The sequence below is a fragment of the Mytilus edulis genome, chromosome 5 (genome assembly GCF_963676685.1).
Source record: "Mytilus edulis chromosome 5, xbMytEdul2.2, whole genome shotgun sequence".
Lineage (NCBI taxonomy): Eukaryota > Metazoa > Mollusca > Bivalvia > Mytilida > Mytilidae > Mytilus > Mytilus edulis.
In genome coordinates, this window is record NC_092348.1 from 12882273 (window position 1) to 12898342 (window position 16070).

General features: G+C 31.0%; 1 protein-coding gene across 1 annotated transcript in view; it reads left to right on the forward strand.

Annotated features, from left to right (window-relative positions):
• LOC139523002 (calcium-activated chloride channel regulator 4-like) overlaps nucleotides 1-13764 on the forward strand; it is a 39628-nt gene extending 25864 nt beyond the window's left edge. The window contains exons 11-13 of the mRNA XM_071316717.1: nucleotides 3047-3202; nucleotides 10680-10889; nucleotides 12214-13764. Of these exons, the coding sequence (XP_071172818.1) occupies nucleotides 3047-3202; nucleotides 10680-10889; nucleotides 12214-12611 (764 nt within the window). The 3' untranslated portion in view covers nucleotides 12612-13764. The remainder of the gene's footprint in view (nucleotides 1-3046; nucleotides 3203-10679; nucleotides 10890-12213) is intronic.
• Nucleotides 13765-16070: the final 2306 nt, after the last annotated feature.

Sequence of the window (16070 nt, forward strand, 5' to 3'; positions counted from 1 at the left end):
TTTAAATGGAAGTGTATATATGAGTTTCATTTCATCATTAGTGACACCAAACTTTTCCATAATTTTCTTTTTATTTGTTGGTTCGGTAAGATTTTTTTCTCAATATGAAGTACACATCTTTAGAACCTTTTTTATGTTTAAAAAAATCTTGATAATATTAGGAATGCTTGGGTAACAGTTCTTAATTGGAGATGCAGCATTTTTAACAAATACTGTGAATACTGTTGAACACAAGAAATTCTCCAGCTTCATCTAATTAATCATTTACAATGTGTACACCTTTGTCATACCAGTCTTTGTAGAAAACAACATCATTTTCTATTTTAATTTTCTCATTAAACCATAAAGGCATATTCAAAATATATTCCCATGTATATTCAATATTTAATGCAACAACTTCTTTCCAGGCACTCAAAACATCTTTCCAAAATGGATTTGTGCATACATTCATACTTTTTTCTATGTTTTTGACACCTGTATTTTCTAATAAATCAAAATCAATTTCATAGAAAGCAAGAGTTTCCTGTAATTTGTTTTATTATTATTCAACATTCTAACCCATGTACATTTCAGTGATTTTATGAAAGGTTTCAAACTTGTCATTTTTAGACCCCCTTCAAGATAATCTTTCACTAATGTTTCTCTCTTAACTTTACAAACTGGTTTTTGCCAAACAAAACTATAAAACAAGTTATCAAGTTTTTGAATAAATCTGGAGTCTGGATTTGGCAATGATGAAAACAGATGGATAAGCTTTGGTAATGCCAATGTTTTAACCACTCTTATACGCCCAATTGGAGTTAAGTTTCTCTTGCTCCATTGCTTTAAAAGAGATTCAATCTCCAATATTTTTTTATCATAATTTAATCGTATCATCTTTAATAAATCTACATCAAAGTCTATTCCAAGGTACGAAAAATTATGTTTACCCCATGATAAGTTTAAGCTAGTACAAAGTTCATTCTGACTGTTTATCATACTGCCAATCCATAAAACCTGGGTTTTACAGTAGTTAATTTTTAAACCTGAGATTTCCCAAAAATAATAAAGGTCTTTCATGCTTTCCATTAGAGATTCCTCAGATCCATCTAAAATGATAGCAGTATCAGCAGCAAATTGAGACAATTTATTTTCAATACTAACAGATTTTAACCCTTTTATTTTCTTATTGTTGCGAAGCTTAGTAGCTAGTATTTCGGCACACAATATAAACAAATAAGGAGAAAGCGTATCGCCTTGTTCACCCCGTTCAATGTTAAATTCTCACCCAATTACGAATAGATTGTTCAAAATTGAAAAAAAATTAATACTTCTTGTAGAAAATCCCATGATAGTGAATTGGAAGCTTTTTCGAAGTCTACAAGTCCTGGTAGGTTTTTTCTTCTGCTATTTGCATCAAGTCATATAACAATCTTGTGTTTTCTCCTATAAATCGACCTAGAACAAAGCCAGTTTGATCAGGATCAATCAAATTAATCCCAAAACTTGTATAAATCGATTAGCAATAACCCCTGATGCAATTTTAAAAGAAGTATTAAGGAGAGTAATTGGTCTCCAGTTTTTAAGAAACTGTCGTAGTTTGTCTCCTTTAGGTAGACATGTAATTATACCTTGCCTCTGTGTAATGGAGAGTTGACCTTTTTCAAAACCATAATTTATGGATCTTATAACAAATGGACCAATTTCCCCCCAAAAAACTTTGAAAAATTCAGCTGTAAAACCTGATGATCCTGGACTTTTATCATTTTTCATTGCTTTTAAAACATTTGATGCCTCATGTAGACAGATTGAACCCTCTAGATTATCTGACTCCTCATTTTTTAATTTGTTAACATTGTATTTATCAAAAACAGTATCAAAATTCTTAATCTTATCTTTAACAATATTTTTTTTGAGTACAACTCTTGATAAAAAGATTTAACCTCTTTGAGAATATCTTTTTGATTATTAATCATTTCTCCATCATCTTTTTGTACTTTAGGGATAATTTTATTCGTAAAATTTCTAGATTCCAAATTACAAAAATATTTTCTAGGTTTTTCACCTTCTGAGATCCATATTGCCTTGGATCTTAGTACACTCCCTCTTTATTTTTTCCCTCTAATGTCCTTAAGCTCTTGTTTTTCCCTCAAGACTCTGGAAGTCAGTATTGCTATTAATATTTTCTTCTGCCCTTTGAATCTCTTTTGTAAAAATTTCTACTTTGTCCCTCTCTGTTCTGTTCTTGTAACAACTAAATGCTATAGTTTTACCTCTTATTTCCATTAACATGGTTTCCAAAAAAAATTTGATCATCGATACTTAACAAAAAATCGTTATTTGTTATATACACATATTGTATATTTTATGTGAAAATAGTCTATTTAAAATCAATCTAGCGTTTTAGATTAAAGATTGGTTTAAAATTAAACACAAACTATTTGTTTAAGTATAGACATGATATAATAGAAATAAAAAACAAAAAAACCCATATAATAATGATATATCATATTTAAGACAAAAATGTACTATTGAAATTTTTATACCAATAGTTTCACAGTTAAAGTTGAAGATATTTAACTTTCACCATTTTCGTTGTTCACATCTTTGGTTCTTTCATATTCAATTCTGTAGCTTGTATCATCAAAAATGTCAAAAATGATTCGGAGCCCATCGTTTGTCGTCACAAATACAGCTCCATTGTAATAGTATGCTACCTAAATGTCTTTATGGTGTCGTAGTCCCTTCAGGAGATCTCTATTTCTGATGGTAATGTCATCATACATTTCACATGGTTCTTCATTTGTTTCTTTTTTCTCATAATTGCTGTTTTTAGCTCACTATTCACCACTTTAACAATCACTGGTGGTACTTCAGGTTTGTACGACCTCAGCCTGTGTATTGCCACTATATACCTCTTTTCCAGCTTTAAATCTAGGTCATCTTTCACTGTTTTTAAAAAAGACTCTCTAAGAAGTGCAGCATTCTTTATTCTGACAGCTGCTTTTCAAATGAGGTAGGATACTAAAATCAAATATGCGTATGTATATACATTTTAACATTTTAGGTGCTGACATCTCATTGAATGATGGTATATACTCTTGTTATATTCTACCAAATGAATTGAGTGCTAACGGTCGCCTAAGTATCAAAGTTATAGCAGAAGGATACTCTGCAAAAGTTGTTGTGGAAGTAACAAGGGCACCTGGAACAAAGTTTACTGGTTTGTTGTTTTTTACTTTCCGTATTTTATTAAAACTGATACAATATGTATATTGGCAATTTCGTTCTAAGCATCATGTGTATATATATAACAGCACTTCGAGGCAAAAAATAAGCTACTTTGCATGTTTGAGTTACTTGTTTTTTTTTAACTATATATAGAGATATTATCTATTTGAAGAAACGTTTACCAGTGTATGTAAAGTGCGGATCCTAAAATATCATTTTTACTGTATATGCAATAAATGTCTGATGTAGAATGATAAATAAACAGACGAACTTTTTTTAATTTTTGAAGAAAATGAAGAAAATTAGTTAAAATGTTTATGTTCAGAAATATATAATACTAATAAAACAAAGTAAGAGATGCGAGCGGGGTTTTATCGCGCCTAAAGCCATCCAGCTGTGAAATATATACCAAAATAGGTGAATATTTAGGACATTTCACGAACAGATCGTGCAGGTGCTTTATAACTAACAGGTAAGATGTTGTTGCAGTAAAAAATATTCATTTTAATACAATTATTAAAGTTGTATAACGTAGAATATGTTTTGTCATTCAGTTTCTTCATATTTAACTAAATTCCACTATGATGATTTCGTAATGCTAGTCATGTTTACTGTCGAATAATGATACTATGCTTTCATTTTCACTGTGGAGCGAATCATTATTATTGTATATGCGGTGCATTTTCACTGTATAATTTTTTTATTTTTATCTATTACATCTCATTTCTTTAAGCATGTAGAGCAAGACTTTAGTTGACTTGCTTGCTTTTTTCATTGGATAATCATTATGATAACACCCAATTTAATTCAAATATTAAAAATACAGGTTAAACTATGCCTATTCGTTTTGTTTAAAAATGTCAATCTTATTTACAAAGTTTGTATAAACAATTATACAAACAAAGCAAGCATTCCAACCAAAGTTTTGCTTTACATGCATTAGGAAATTAGCTGTAAAGCCTTAATTTAGCCGACTTGCTCAAACAATAGATAAAGTAAGAGAAAGATTTGATAAAATTTAACTTACGGAGGAAAGTTTGGTTTTAAAACACTCTAATAAATTCAATAGAAATAACATTTATTTCAAATGTATTCCATTTAGTTTCTTATAAATCGTATAGGGATCTTTATCCTTATTTTTTTATCCATTTCCATGACACTTCACCACTAATTACGTACATCTTGATATAGATTGAACCTTTGTTTTCCCGTTTGAAAGGTTTTACACTGGAGCCCTTTATAACTTGCTGTTCGATGTTAGCCAAGACTCCATGTTGAAGACCGTATTTTGACGTATAATGGTCTACTTATATAAATTGTGACTCGGATGGAGAGTTGTCTCATTGTCACATACGAAATTCATATAAGGCTCAAAATCGCTTCACAGTATCTGAGTACCGCATACCACAGGCATCATCACATGCAAACCAATTTACAACATCTAGAAACAGGTTATATGCTATGTTGTCCAATGGAAAAGTTCTATTTGCTAAACATTTAAACAAAATAAACCACACAGCCAGCTGGTTATTCTCATGCAAATATTGTAATGCCATCGGTATGAATGGTGAAATATCTATAAGGAATTGCTTTTCAATCTTTCCGAGATTCTTTGTGTCAATAGATACTAAATCTTCATTGATATCTTCTGTTTGAGAACATTCTTCAATTGTCTTTTGTGGCTCTTGGTTTTCGTCCTTGTTCTTACTAATAGTATCTGTTTTAGATTTATTGGCCGGTAAAACCAGGTGCTCATCTAAATCAACAACGTTGATGGTTTGTTTTTCATTATTTGTGAGTACAATTTTTCCTTTCTTATGCTCCACTTCAGGTACAACCGGGAAAGTTGATCGTTTATAAACTTTTCTGTCACCATTGCGTTTCAAGATGCATATTTCTGTGTTCGCATGCGTATGTATTGCATGGTAGATAACGTCCTCAAATGTACTCGTCTCAATTTTTTTTTTTTTTTTTTTTTTTAATAAAATAATGTCTTTATTGCACTTTTCTTTGCTGTTGTAACAAATTACTCGACCTACAGCAGTTGGCCGAGTATCCCTGTGAATTAGTCACTGGATAACCAGGGAATTTATTCAGTGAATTAATATATAAGATCATAGTTTGTTAGTTTTACAGTTCATGGTTATTACATACATTTTACAAACTATATTGTTTCATAATTACGGAAAGTGTACAGTTTTGTCCGGTTTTGTTTCTAAAGATTAAAACTTTATGATCGTTGACCTTTAACCTTATTGATGAAAACCGTTGAAGCTTGTTGATCAATTGTCCGGATTAATTTATATGTTTTATTGATACACACGAACAACTTAAACTTTAGTTAAAAATTACATGTGGTAAGTTTCGACGTTGTAGTTGGAAATTCATTTGATTAAGTGATAAAGTGTGTATAAAAGTATTTTGAGACAAAATTCTGTACATTTCACAAAGCATGCTGTTTTGGTATATTACCACGTGCTCAGATATATTGTCAACTTTTGCTACACAAATTCTATACATAAAAAAATATATTGTATCTAGCTATTCATGATCATATGTATCTTTTTACATCATTTAAAAATTTGCTGTTTTTAGCATTAATATATATGTTAATTTCGTATGTGTTTAAAAATTCATTTCTGAAAACTGTATAAGCGTCTATGTCTTTTTGTTTATAATTTGATATGTGAGTGCTTTTATGAATTGAATATAATAAGACAGTAAGGAAGAGATTTATATCATTATACATAGGATCATGTATTTTATAGCCCAGTACTAAAGTTTTAAAATTAAAAATATGTGACCCAATTTTGATTTTGCTTGCAAGTACATATATTTTCTTCCAAAATTCATGAAAGAATTGACATTTGAGAAAAAAGTGTTCGTAATCTTCAGTCACATTACACAAGTCACACATACTTTTTTCTTGTATGTGCCATTGTAGTAATAATTGTTTACATGGTAGGATGAAATGGAGTAATTTCCATCTTAACATTTTATATTTGTTATTAATTAAATAGGTAAAAGTAAATTGAAGCACATTATTTATTGGAGTGATTGATTCTAGATTGAAGATGTTTTTCCATTTGGAGAACCCTAGTGGTCTCTCCTCATTTTTGTTATTTAAATAGTTATATATATCTTTGGATGACATGTTTTCAATTAGTTCTGTTTTTTTGTTAACAATCAAGGACAAGTTTAATTTTGTTTTTACAGAAGTTTTCAAAGATTTGTCAGATTTTAATGTACTAACCCATTCTTTTGGAATACAATTTTTCAATTTTAAAAGTTCTGAGATCCAATCGGTTTTTGAGGTTAGTTTCTCCAATATAAGTTTTTGTGATATGTGCCCTTTTTGGTCAATTATATCATTAATGAAAATAATACCATCTTTTATCCAATTTGGGTAAACTAAACATTTTCCTTTAAATTTTATATTTTTATTACCCCACAACATTTGCTGCCTAATATTTCTAAAATTTATGATAGGTGTATTACTTGTTGGTGTATTATATGCTTCATACCAGCTCTTTAATATGTTCAAGTAAAATGTGGGTAGAACATTACTTAAATTAGGTAATGATTTTATGTTGTCAGGCATCATATGAAATATAAGGTTGTTTTTACCAAATTTATTGAAATAATATGTTGGAATGACTTTCCAATTAGCAAATTCTTTTGCCGTTAATCGTTTAACCCATGAAATATTTAGTGCATTTAAGAAGCAATCAATGTCTGTCATTTTTAGACCTCCATTTGTGTAATCTTTGGTGAGTGTTGAACGTTTTACCTTTTCTTGTTTATTATTCCATATAAAATTATAAACAAGTTTTTTAAAATCTTTTATGTACATTTGGGGTATTGAAACAACCGAAGCCAAAAAAGTAAGATTAGGTAAAATAAGCGACTTAACAACTGTTATTCGTCCTATCATGGTTAAATTTCTTTTTTCCCAATCAAGTATAAATTTTTTTGTCTGTTTCATTGTTTTTTCAATATTTAATTTGTCACATTCACTTTTATCTAATCCAAAGTAAACACCTAGACTTTTAATTGGTTCTTTGCTCCAGTGTATATTTTCAATTTTTTCTTTACAATGTTTAAGTCTACCTAACCATATACCTTCTGTTTTAGATTTATTCAGTTTCAAACCAGAAAGTGTTCCAAATATTTCTATTAGGTTTAATGCTTGGTGTATTTCATTTTTTGAACTGAGAAAGAGTGTTGTGTCATCAGCCAATTGGGAAATTTTTAAACTGTGCGTTTTTTCATCAAGTTTAATTTGAAACCTTTTAATGTTTGAATCTTGTCTTACTCTACAGGCCAGGATTTCAACTGCCATAACAAAAATAAGAGAACTTAACGGACATCCTTGTTTTATACCACGGTGAAGACTGTAGGTTTCTGAAATCCAGCCGTTATTAGACAGGCATCCTTTAGTATCATTGTATAACGTTTTAACCCATTTTAAGAAGGAGTGTGGTATTCCAAATTTTAGTAGAGATTCATACATGAAGGGCCATTCTAAAGAATCAAAGGCTTTGGAAAAGTCTATGAACAATAAAACCCCATCTATATTAAATTTTTCTGAGAAGTCTATAATATCTTGAATCTGGCGAATGTTAAAACCTATGTACCGATTTTTTATATATCCATTCTGATCGCTATGAATAATTTTGGACAACACCATCTTTAATCTTTGCGCTAAGGCATAGGCCATAAGCTTAGTGTCTACATTTAATAAAGTGATTGGCCTGTAGTTATCTTATGATAATGGATCATTTTTTTTTATATAATAAGGAGATAACACCTATTTTTTGGAGAGTTGTCATTTCTTCTTTTTCATAACATGTATTAAATACTTTCACTGCAGATTCTTTTAGGTATGACCAAAATGTTCGATAAAATTCTACACTGAGACCATCTAGTCTAGGGGATTTATTTAGTTTCATGTTAAATATAGCATTTGTACATTCTTCTAATGTTAGGTTGCCCCCCAATAGTTCACTGTCACTAATGGATAGTGAGTGATCTATCTTTGTTTGACTTATATAATTTTTTATTTCTGAAGGGTCCGGTTTAGTACTTTTATACAAATTTTGGTAGTAATTTTTCCCTAGAATAAGAATATCCGACGCGTCTGTAACAATATTACCATGGTCATTTCTAAGGGCGGAAGTGGTTTTCTTGGTTTGTCTTGATTTTTCAAGACCCAAAAAATATTTTGTGTTTTTTTCCCCTTCCTCTGCCCATCTAACTCGGGATCTAATTTGTGCACCTCTAGTTTCTTTTACATATAAATTTTGTAAATTGTTTTCTACATTATTTATTTCTTTTTTAAGATGTTGAGAATTACTTGATTTTTCATTTAAGAATTTTAACTTATTTTCTAAATGTTTAATTTCATTTTTACTTTCAGCAGCCTTTTGTTTGCAGTATGCAATGGTTATCTCCCTTACTTCAGTTTTGAAAATGTCCCAATTTTACACAGACTGCACCTAAACTCCGCCATATCAATCTTTAAACTGCAAAAAAATATAAAAATATCTTCTAAATTTTGGTTAAAATCAAGGAGAAACGTAATCTGAAGAATACAATATGACATTTTGAGAATCGCTTTTGTTACAAGTTTGAAAAGCTATATATTTGATGAAGAATGAATGAGGAGTTTGTATTTCAATTTGAAAATACATGTATCATAAATCCTAAACTCATCATTTAAGTTTTTTCATTTGTTGCAAGTGCATTTATCACATAATTCTACAATAAAAATTCCTCGCATCTTTGGAAATTCTACATTAATAATGACTGCACTAACAGTGATAATTCATCGCATCTATAGTTAAAATGGATCGCTTTCAATAATCGATATGCTATATTATGATGCTTTTATAACACTTATTTGAACTTTAATGCTATGTTTGTATATTATAAAGACATATCACAATGCAAATATGTTAAAACTTACCTTCAAATCACTTAACTTGATATTTTCAAAACGTAAACAAATACAGTTTTCCCAAGATCCTTTATTCTACAATAGACATATCCGCATATAACAGTAAAAATGAACTAGCTGGATTCGCACTTTATATACACTGTTTACAGCATTTTGTTTTTTTATTTATAATGCAATTAAAGGGTAGAGTTTTAACAAACTTGAAACATTCAAGAAAATATTTTGTAAAAAAATATTGTATAGATCCCTGAAATGAAGTTGGCATACATCATTGTGGCAATTAATAAAATTACCAGATCTAGTAGTTTATAAACTCATCATAGATGCCATGATTGATATTTTGTATATGCGCCAGATGCGCGTTTCGACTACAAAAGACTCATCAGTGACGCTCGAATTAAAAAAAGTTCATAAGGTCGAAATGGAGGACGAAGTTGAAGAGCATTGAGGACCAAAAATTCCTAAACGTTTTGCCAAATTTCCATTACAATTGAAATGCAAAGTTTTAAGGGTATACGTGTACGGTAATACCAACAAAAACAATCTAAACATATAAAGAATTGTGGAACTGTGGAAAAGTACAGGATCTCAGAATGTTCGGTGCTAAAAAATAAAAAGAATCTTCCATTTGATTTAAAAAAAAATGGACCTGGTCTCACGGTCATAAAACTTTCGAGCAAGATTTTTGTACTCAGACTCGAGAATCAACCAATCAAAATACAGGATTTGGTGTTTCGAGCATGATTTTTGTGCTCCAAGCACTGAGAAAAGTTTTATGACTTCAACCCCTGAGATCATCCCTAGTTTTTGGTGGGGTTCGTGTTGCTTAGTCTTTAATTTTCTATTTTGTTTCTTGTGTACTATTGTTTGTCTATTTGTCCTTCTCTTTTTAGCCATGGAGATGTCAGTCTATGAGTTTGACTGTCACTCTGGTATCTTTCGCCCCTCTATTTGTGATTTTTTTGCACACCTCTCATGAAGGTCAGCAGTTTGGGTTATATGGTAAATTTTTATTGAAGCCAATTATATGAGAAAAAAATATAATTGTACCCCCGATTTAAAAAAATTGGGGTATCAAGTTTTACCTCTGTCTGTCCGTTCGTCCGGCAATCCGTCCGTCCATTCACCAATGCAGCTGTTCATCCGTTCGTCCATCGCATGAATACGTTTCGTCGCATATTTCTCAGGAACTACATCACAAATATTTTTAAAATTTGGTTTATATGAGACAACTATACGATGCGTTTTCAGATTCATCACTCAACAACTTCCTTTTTACAGAACACTTACATCATTTTACAAGTGACATTCAAGTTAACTTTCGTCACATTTTTTGCTCTGAAACTACATTACAAGGATTTTTGTGTTTATAAGAGCCAACTTAACATTGTGATGCGTTTTCAGATTCATCACTTAACAAATTCCTGTTTACCGTCAACTATTTGGACGGGGGTATCATCAGTGAGCATTAATTCGCAGTATTACTTGTTTATTTTTTTTTTTATTGCAGATGATTTTGAAGAGCAATCTATTAGTCCATTCATGAGAGTTGCTCTTGCTAGAGAAATAACTGTGAAAAATTATACACTTCTCGATAAAAATATTGATTTGATCCCACCATCCCCAATTTTAACTCTACAGTTAACCAATATCAGTAACGAAGACAACATATATACCATAACATGGTATGCAGTCGGCGACGATTTAGATAAAGGAAATGGTAAATTGTCACCAATAATATAGATTGATATAAGAAATAGTGAACATCTGTGTGTAGTATTTGTCAATGTGTATGACATACATTCGAAAGGGGATTGTAGTAATAAACTAAGATTGAGTTCACTACCATGTCCAAGTATCTTTCCTTTTTTTTTTATCAAACACCATCGTCTTCTCATTTCCTTGTTTATGACAATACATAAATACCGGGTTAACCGGGATTTTATTTGACATAGGCAACATGACAGGTGACACACTTTACCTGGTATACGCACTTTTTAACCTTTCAGAGAACATGGAATGATAGAAAAAGAATATAAACTTTCATATTATTAATAGAATTCACTTACTAATTTGTCATAAACAAAAGCAAGAACAAAGAATAAGCACCTTAAAAACTGTTCTTTATCATACGTCAAACTCACGCAACATTTATCCGCCCAGTAGCAAAACTACAATTGCATGAACTTACGAATACCCCTAGTTTTTGGAGGGGTTCGTGTTGTTTATTCTTTGGTTTTCTGTGTTGTGTCGTGTGTGCTATTGTTTTTCTGTTTGTCTTTTTCGTTTTTGGCCATGGCGTTGTCAGTTTGTTTTGGATTTGTGAGTTTGAATTTCCCTTTGGTATCTTTCGTCCCTCTTTTATACCATACAAGGATTAAAATGTTATTCGCTGGACGCGTGTTTTATCTACCAGAGACTCACCAGTGAAGCTCGAATAAATAAAGCGGAAAGAAAAATGTAGTACGACGTTGGAGAGCAAAACTATGTATAAAACATCGTGCATATCTCACTAATATTTCAACCAGGAACTGGTTATGATCCAGAATGTCTGTTTTTGGAAAACTGACGTCTATGTTGGATAATATCAACATATCATGACTGTAGCAGGCAAGCAATTTAACAAATGACGTTTTAATTTGCATGAAATATTATTGATTTATCAAGAAACAAGTCCCAGATGTCCATCAAATACTTTGTAAGAAATACCATTTTCGGAACTGTACTGCATTACACAATCAAACAGAATGAAAAAGAAAAAAGTACATGAAAAGTTGTATATATTAATTATAAGTACGTCAAATTTCATATTGAGAGACGGAAAATACCGACAGGATGATCAAGTTACATAATCGAAAAATAAATTAATATTGCCATTACAATTAACTAAAGACGACCAAAGACCATAACAGTCTACTATAAAACACACATATATCAAGATAAAGATACAGAAATACAAGAGACAATTATTCGTAATCCAAATATGTAATATGCAAATATCACTGAACAAAGTAACATGCAATTTATGAATTTTTATTTTGCAGCATCTAGTTACGACATTCGATATTCTGATAAGTTTCAAAAATTGAAAACAGACCCTGGACGCCAGCAAACCATTACTGCTGGAATAATTCCGAAAGAACCTGGTGAAACCGAGTCTTTCGTTTTTCGAATACCAAACATCCAAACAAACACAACATATTATATAGCAGTAAGAGCAGTTGATGATCAAAACAATACCGGCGATTTGTCAAATATCATAAGCGTTTCTATACTTAATGACCAATACTGGTTTGATGATGAAAACACAGACGGCCTCAGTATTGCGGTCTTGGTGGGAATAAGCATTGGAGCTGTTATCATAGTTGCTTTCTTCCTAGTCTGCGTTATAACACTCATCAAAAAGAAAAAAGTTCCTAGAATGTCAAATTATGCTATATAAAATTCAATTTTACAGCAAATTATTTTTTACGATTGTGCTGACAAATAGAACCTTTTTTTTAAATTATCATCTGGTTACACTTTATTAATCCTATATCATTGTTTGTGAAACTGTTAATTGAAACACCATGTCCAAATGAATAAATTATATATGACGTTTGTAAAGAAGCTTAAGGCTATAGAAATTGCATAAACTAACAGTAGCATCGTAATTCCAATCCATTTGTGAATATAACACAAATCATTTTGATTTCAACTTGTAAACACTTGTTTTGGGTGTGTCTATATATAGCTAGATATTTAACAAGGTTCAAAGATGATTGACAAATCAGTCTTAAAGTTTATGATGAACCACACTGGACTTTAATTTGTCCACATAGGAAAAAATAAGAGATATATGAGATATATCAAGGATTTTCTAGTATTGCCGTGACTTTCCTTTAACATGTTTTATACATGTATGTGTCTATTTCTTGTCAGGAGCCTGTAAATCAGTGGTTGAAGTTTGCTGTTGTATATCATAATTGTATTTCGTTCATGGTTTTTATTTAACATAAATAAGCTCGTAAGTTTTCTCGTTTTATTTGTTTTTACATTTGTCATTGCAATGCCATTTATAGCTGACTGGTAGGGGTTTTGTGCATTGTTGAATGCCATACGATGAACTATAGTTGTTAAATTCTATTTCATTTGATCTGGTTAAGAGTTGTCTTTTTGGCATTTATGCTACCTCTCACTTTTATATGATACATGTATTCATTAGCTAGACAGTGGTTTTGTTTTATCATGTGTAGTTTTGTATTTAATCAACAGTTAGGACTCTTCAATTGCATTCTTTTACTACTGTACGGTGTCTTGTATTGATCTGGTGTGTAAAATGTCATTGTTAAAACGTGACATACATCATCGACTCGACCACTCTTTCTTATACATTGCACTGAAGCTTTTCTATTATTCTGCTAGTTTTTATGATTTTGACAACAGAAAATAACTTTCACCAGACTATACAACAATTTCTTCTTTTTTTGTAGTCTTAAAATAAATATGACAAACAGTGTATTGACCTGTTACAAATATAAAATGATGATTAAGATAGTAATGTTCCGTGTTATGAAAGTCTGAATTATAATAATATATTATTTCAAAATAAAATTAGCACAAATTGGAGAGAAAAGTACATTTAACTATAACGCTGCAGAAACGTATGAGTACCACACACTTTTTTTTAATATATTACTCGAATACTTGTGTTATCTAATTTCTTATCCAAGTTTAAGTGAAGCAGTTGTTATAAGTCGGTCAAAGGATGTTGCTGAGTGTAATTTTACCACTCTTTGCAGGTTCTGCAAAATTGTTTGTTGGCTAGTTTAGAATAAAATAAAGTCTGCGTAATGAGCAGAAACACATAACAAAAGCAAAGCAAGATTAAAAAAACAACGATTTTAATGATGCCGAATTTATATATCTTCAAAAGAAAGCTGGCGTATTAGCCTTGTGTAAAATAATTTTATATCCAAACAAGCTAACCTCTTAAATACATGTATATAATGAAGATATTTTTACTATTCTTATATATTATACTAAATTGATACCAAAACGTCTTAAAAATACTACCTTACTTGAACGATTTTTGGTCCAATTAATTTTATCATATACTACAATTTCAATAAACGCTTTCTTACGTTAAATTTTTATCAAACTTTCGTATTCTAAATAATTCATCTCCAAGCCGAAAGATCATTTTGTCTATGAGACTTTGCACAAGTTTTTTTCTTATTCCTATATACTAGTATCTTGATAATAATGAATTGCTCATGTGTTCATTCTCTCCGTCTAAATCACAACCAAACGTTACTGGCAGACGGACACGCTTATGCCAATTTACAAAAGACTACTTTTCACATTAAATTAGAAATATATAATATAACCCAATATATATTGTAGTTGAAGATATACAACACTTAAAGAACAATAAAAATAAAAATGCTTCAGTTATCGAGCAAAGGTTTATAACGCCAACATAGGAAGAAAATAGAAGTTTGTGATGTGTAGTAAAACGTCACCTACGGTACAAAACAATTGATGAATTCATATATGCCGCAATTTTTGCGCCTGTCCCAAGTCAGGACCCTCTGGCCTTTATTAGTTTCTTGTGTATAATTTGGAGTTCACTATGGCGTTCATTTTCACTGAACTAGTATAAAATTGAAAATGGAAATGGGGAATGTGTCAAAGAGACAACAACCCGACCAAATAAAAAACAACAGCAGAAGGTCACCAAGAGGTCTTCAATGTAGCGAGAAATTCCCGCACCCGGAGGCGTCCTTCAGCTGGCCCCTAAACAAATATATACTAGTCCAGTGATAATGAACGCCATACTAATTTCCAAATGTACACAAGAAACTAAAATTAAAATAATACAAGACTAACAAAGGCCAGAGGCTCCTGACTTGGGACAGGCGCAAAAATGCGGCGGGGTTAAACATGTTTGTGAGATCTCAACCCTCCCCCTATACCTCTAACCAATGTAGAAAAGTAAACGCATAACAATACGCACATTAAAATTCAGTTCAAGAGAAGTCCGAGTCTGATGTCAGAAGATGTAACCAAAGAAAATAAACAAAATGACAATAATACATAAATAACAACGGACTACTAGCAGTTAACTGACATGCCAGCTCCAGACTTCAATTAAACTGACTGAAAGATTATGATTTCATCATATGAACATCAGGCACAATCCTTCCCGTTAGGGGTTTAGTATCATACCATCATAACATATATGAGAAGAACATAACCCGTGTCATGCCAACAACTGTTTTTAGAATAAATGTGTTTAGTTCCGATGCAAAGACCTTATCAGTGACTCAATATTAACGCCAAAATATGCAATCTTTAATGACTTGACAACAGTATCGTAATTATATCCCTTCTTAATAAGTCTATTCAAAGGTTTTGTAAGTTTCTGAGGTGAATACTGACACCTTTGTGCTTTATAAAGAATATTTCCATAAAAAATTGGATGTGAAATACCTCAACGTATTAGAAGTCTGCATGTTGAGCTATATTTACGAATGATGTCTTTATACCGATGATAAAATCTAGTAAATGTTTTGACTAGTTTGTGATATCGAAAACCCTGGTGTAATAATTTTTCAGTAATACATAAATTTCTCTCGTTAAAATCTAAAACATTGTTACATACACGAGCGAATCGTACAAGTTGAGATATATAAACACCGTAAGATGGTGACAAGGGAACTTCACCATCTAAAAACGGATAATTAACGATAGGAAATGAAAAATCATCCCTTTTATCATAAATTTTAGTATTCAGCTTTCCATTAGTTATATAGATATCAAGATCGAGAAAAGGGCAGTGGTCATTGTTAGTATTAGCTTTATTTAAAGTAAGTTCAACAGGATAAATTTCATTAATATACATACTGAAGTCGTCATT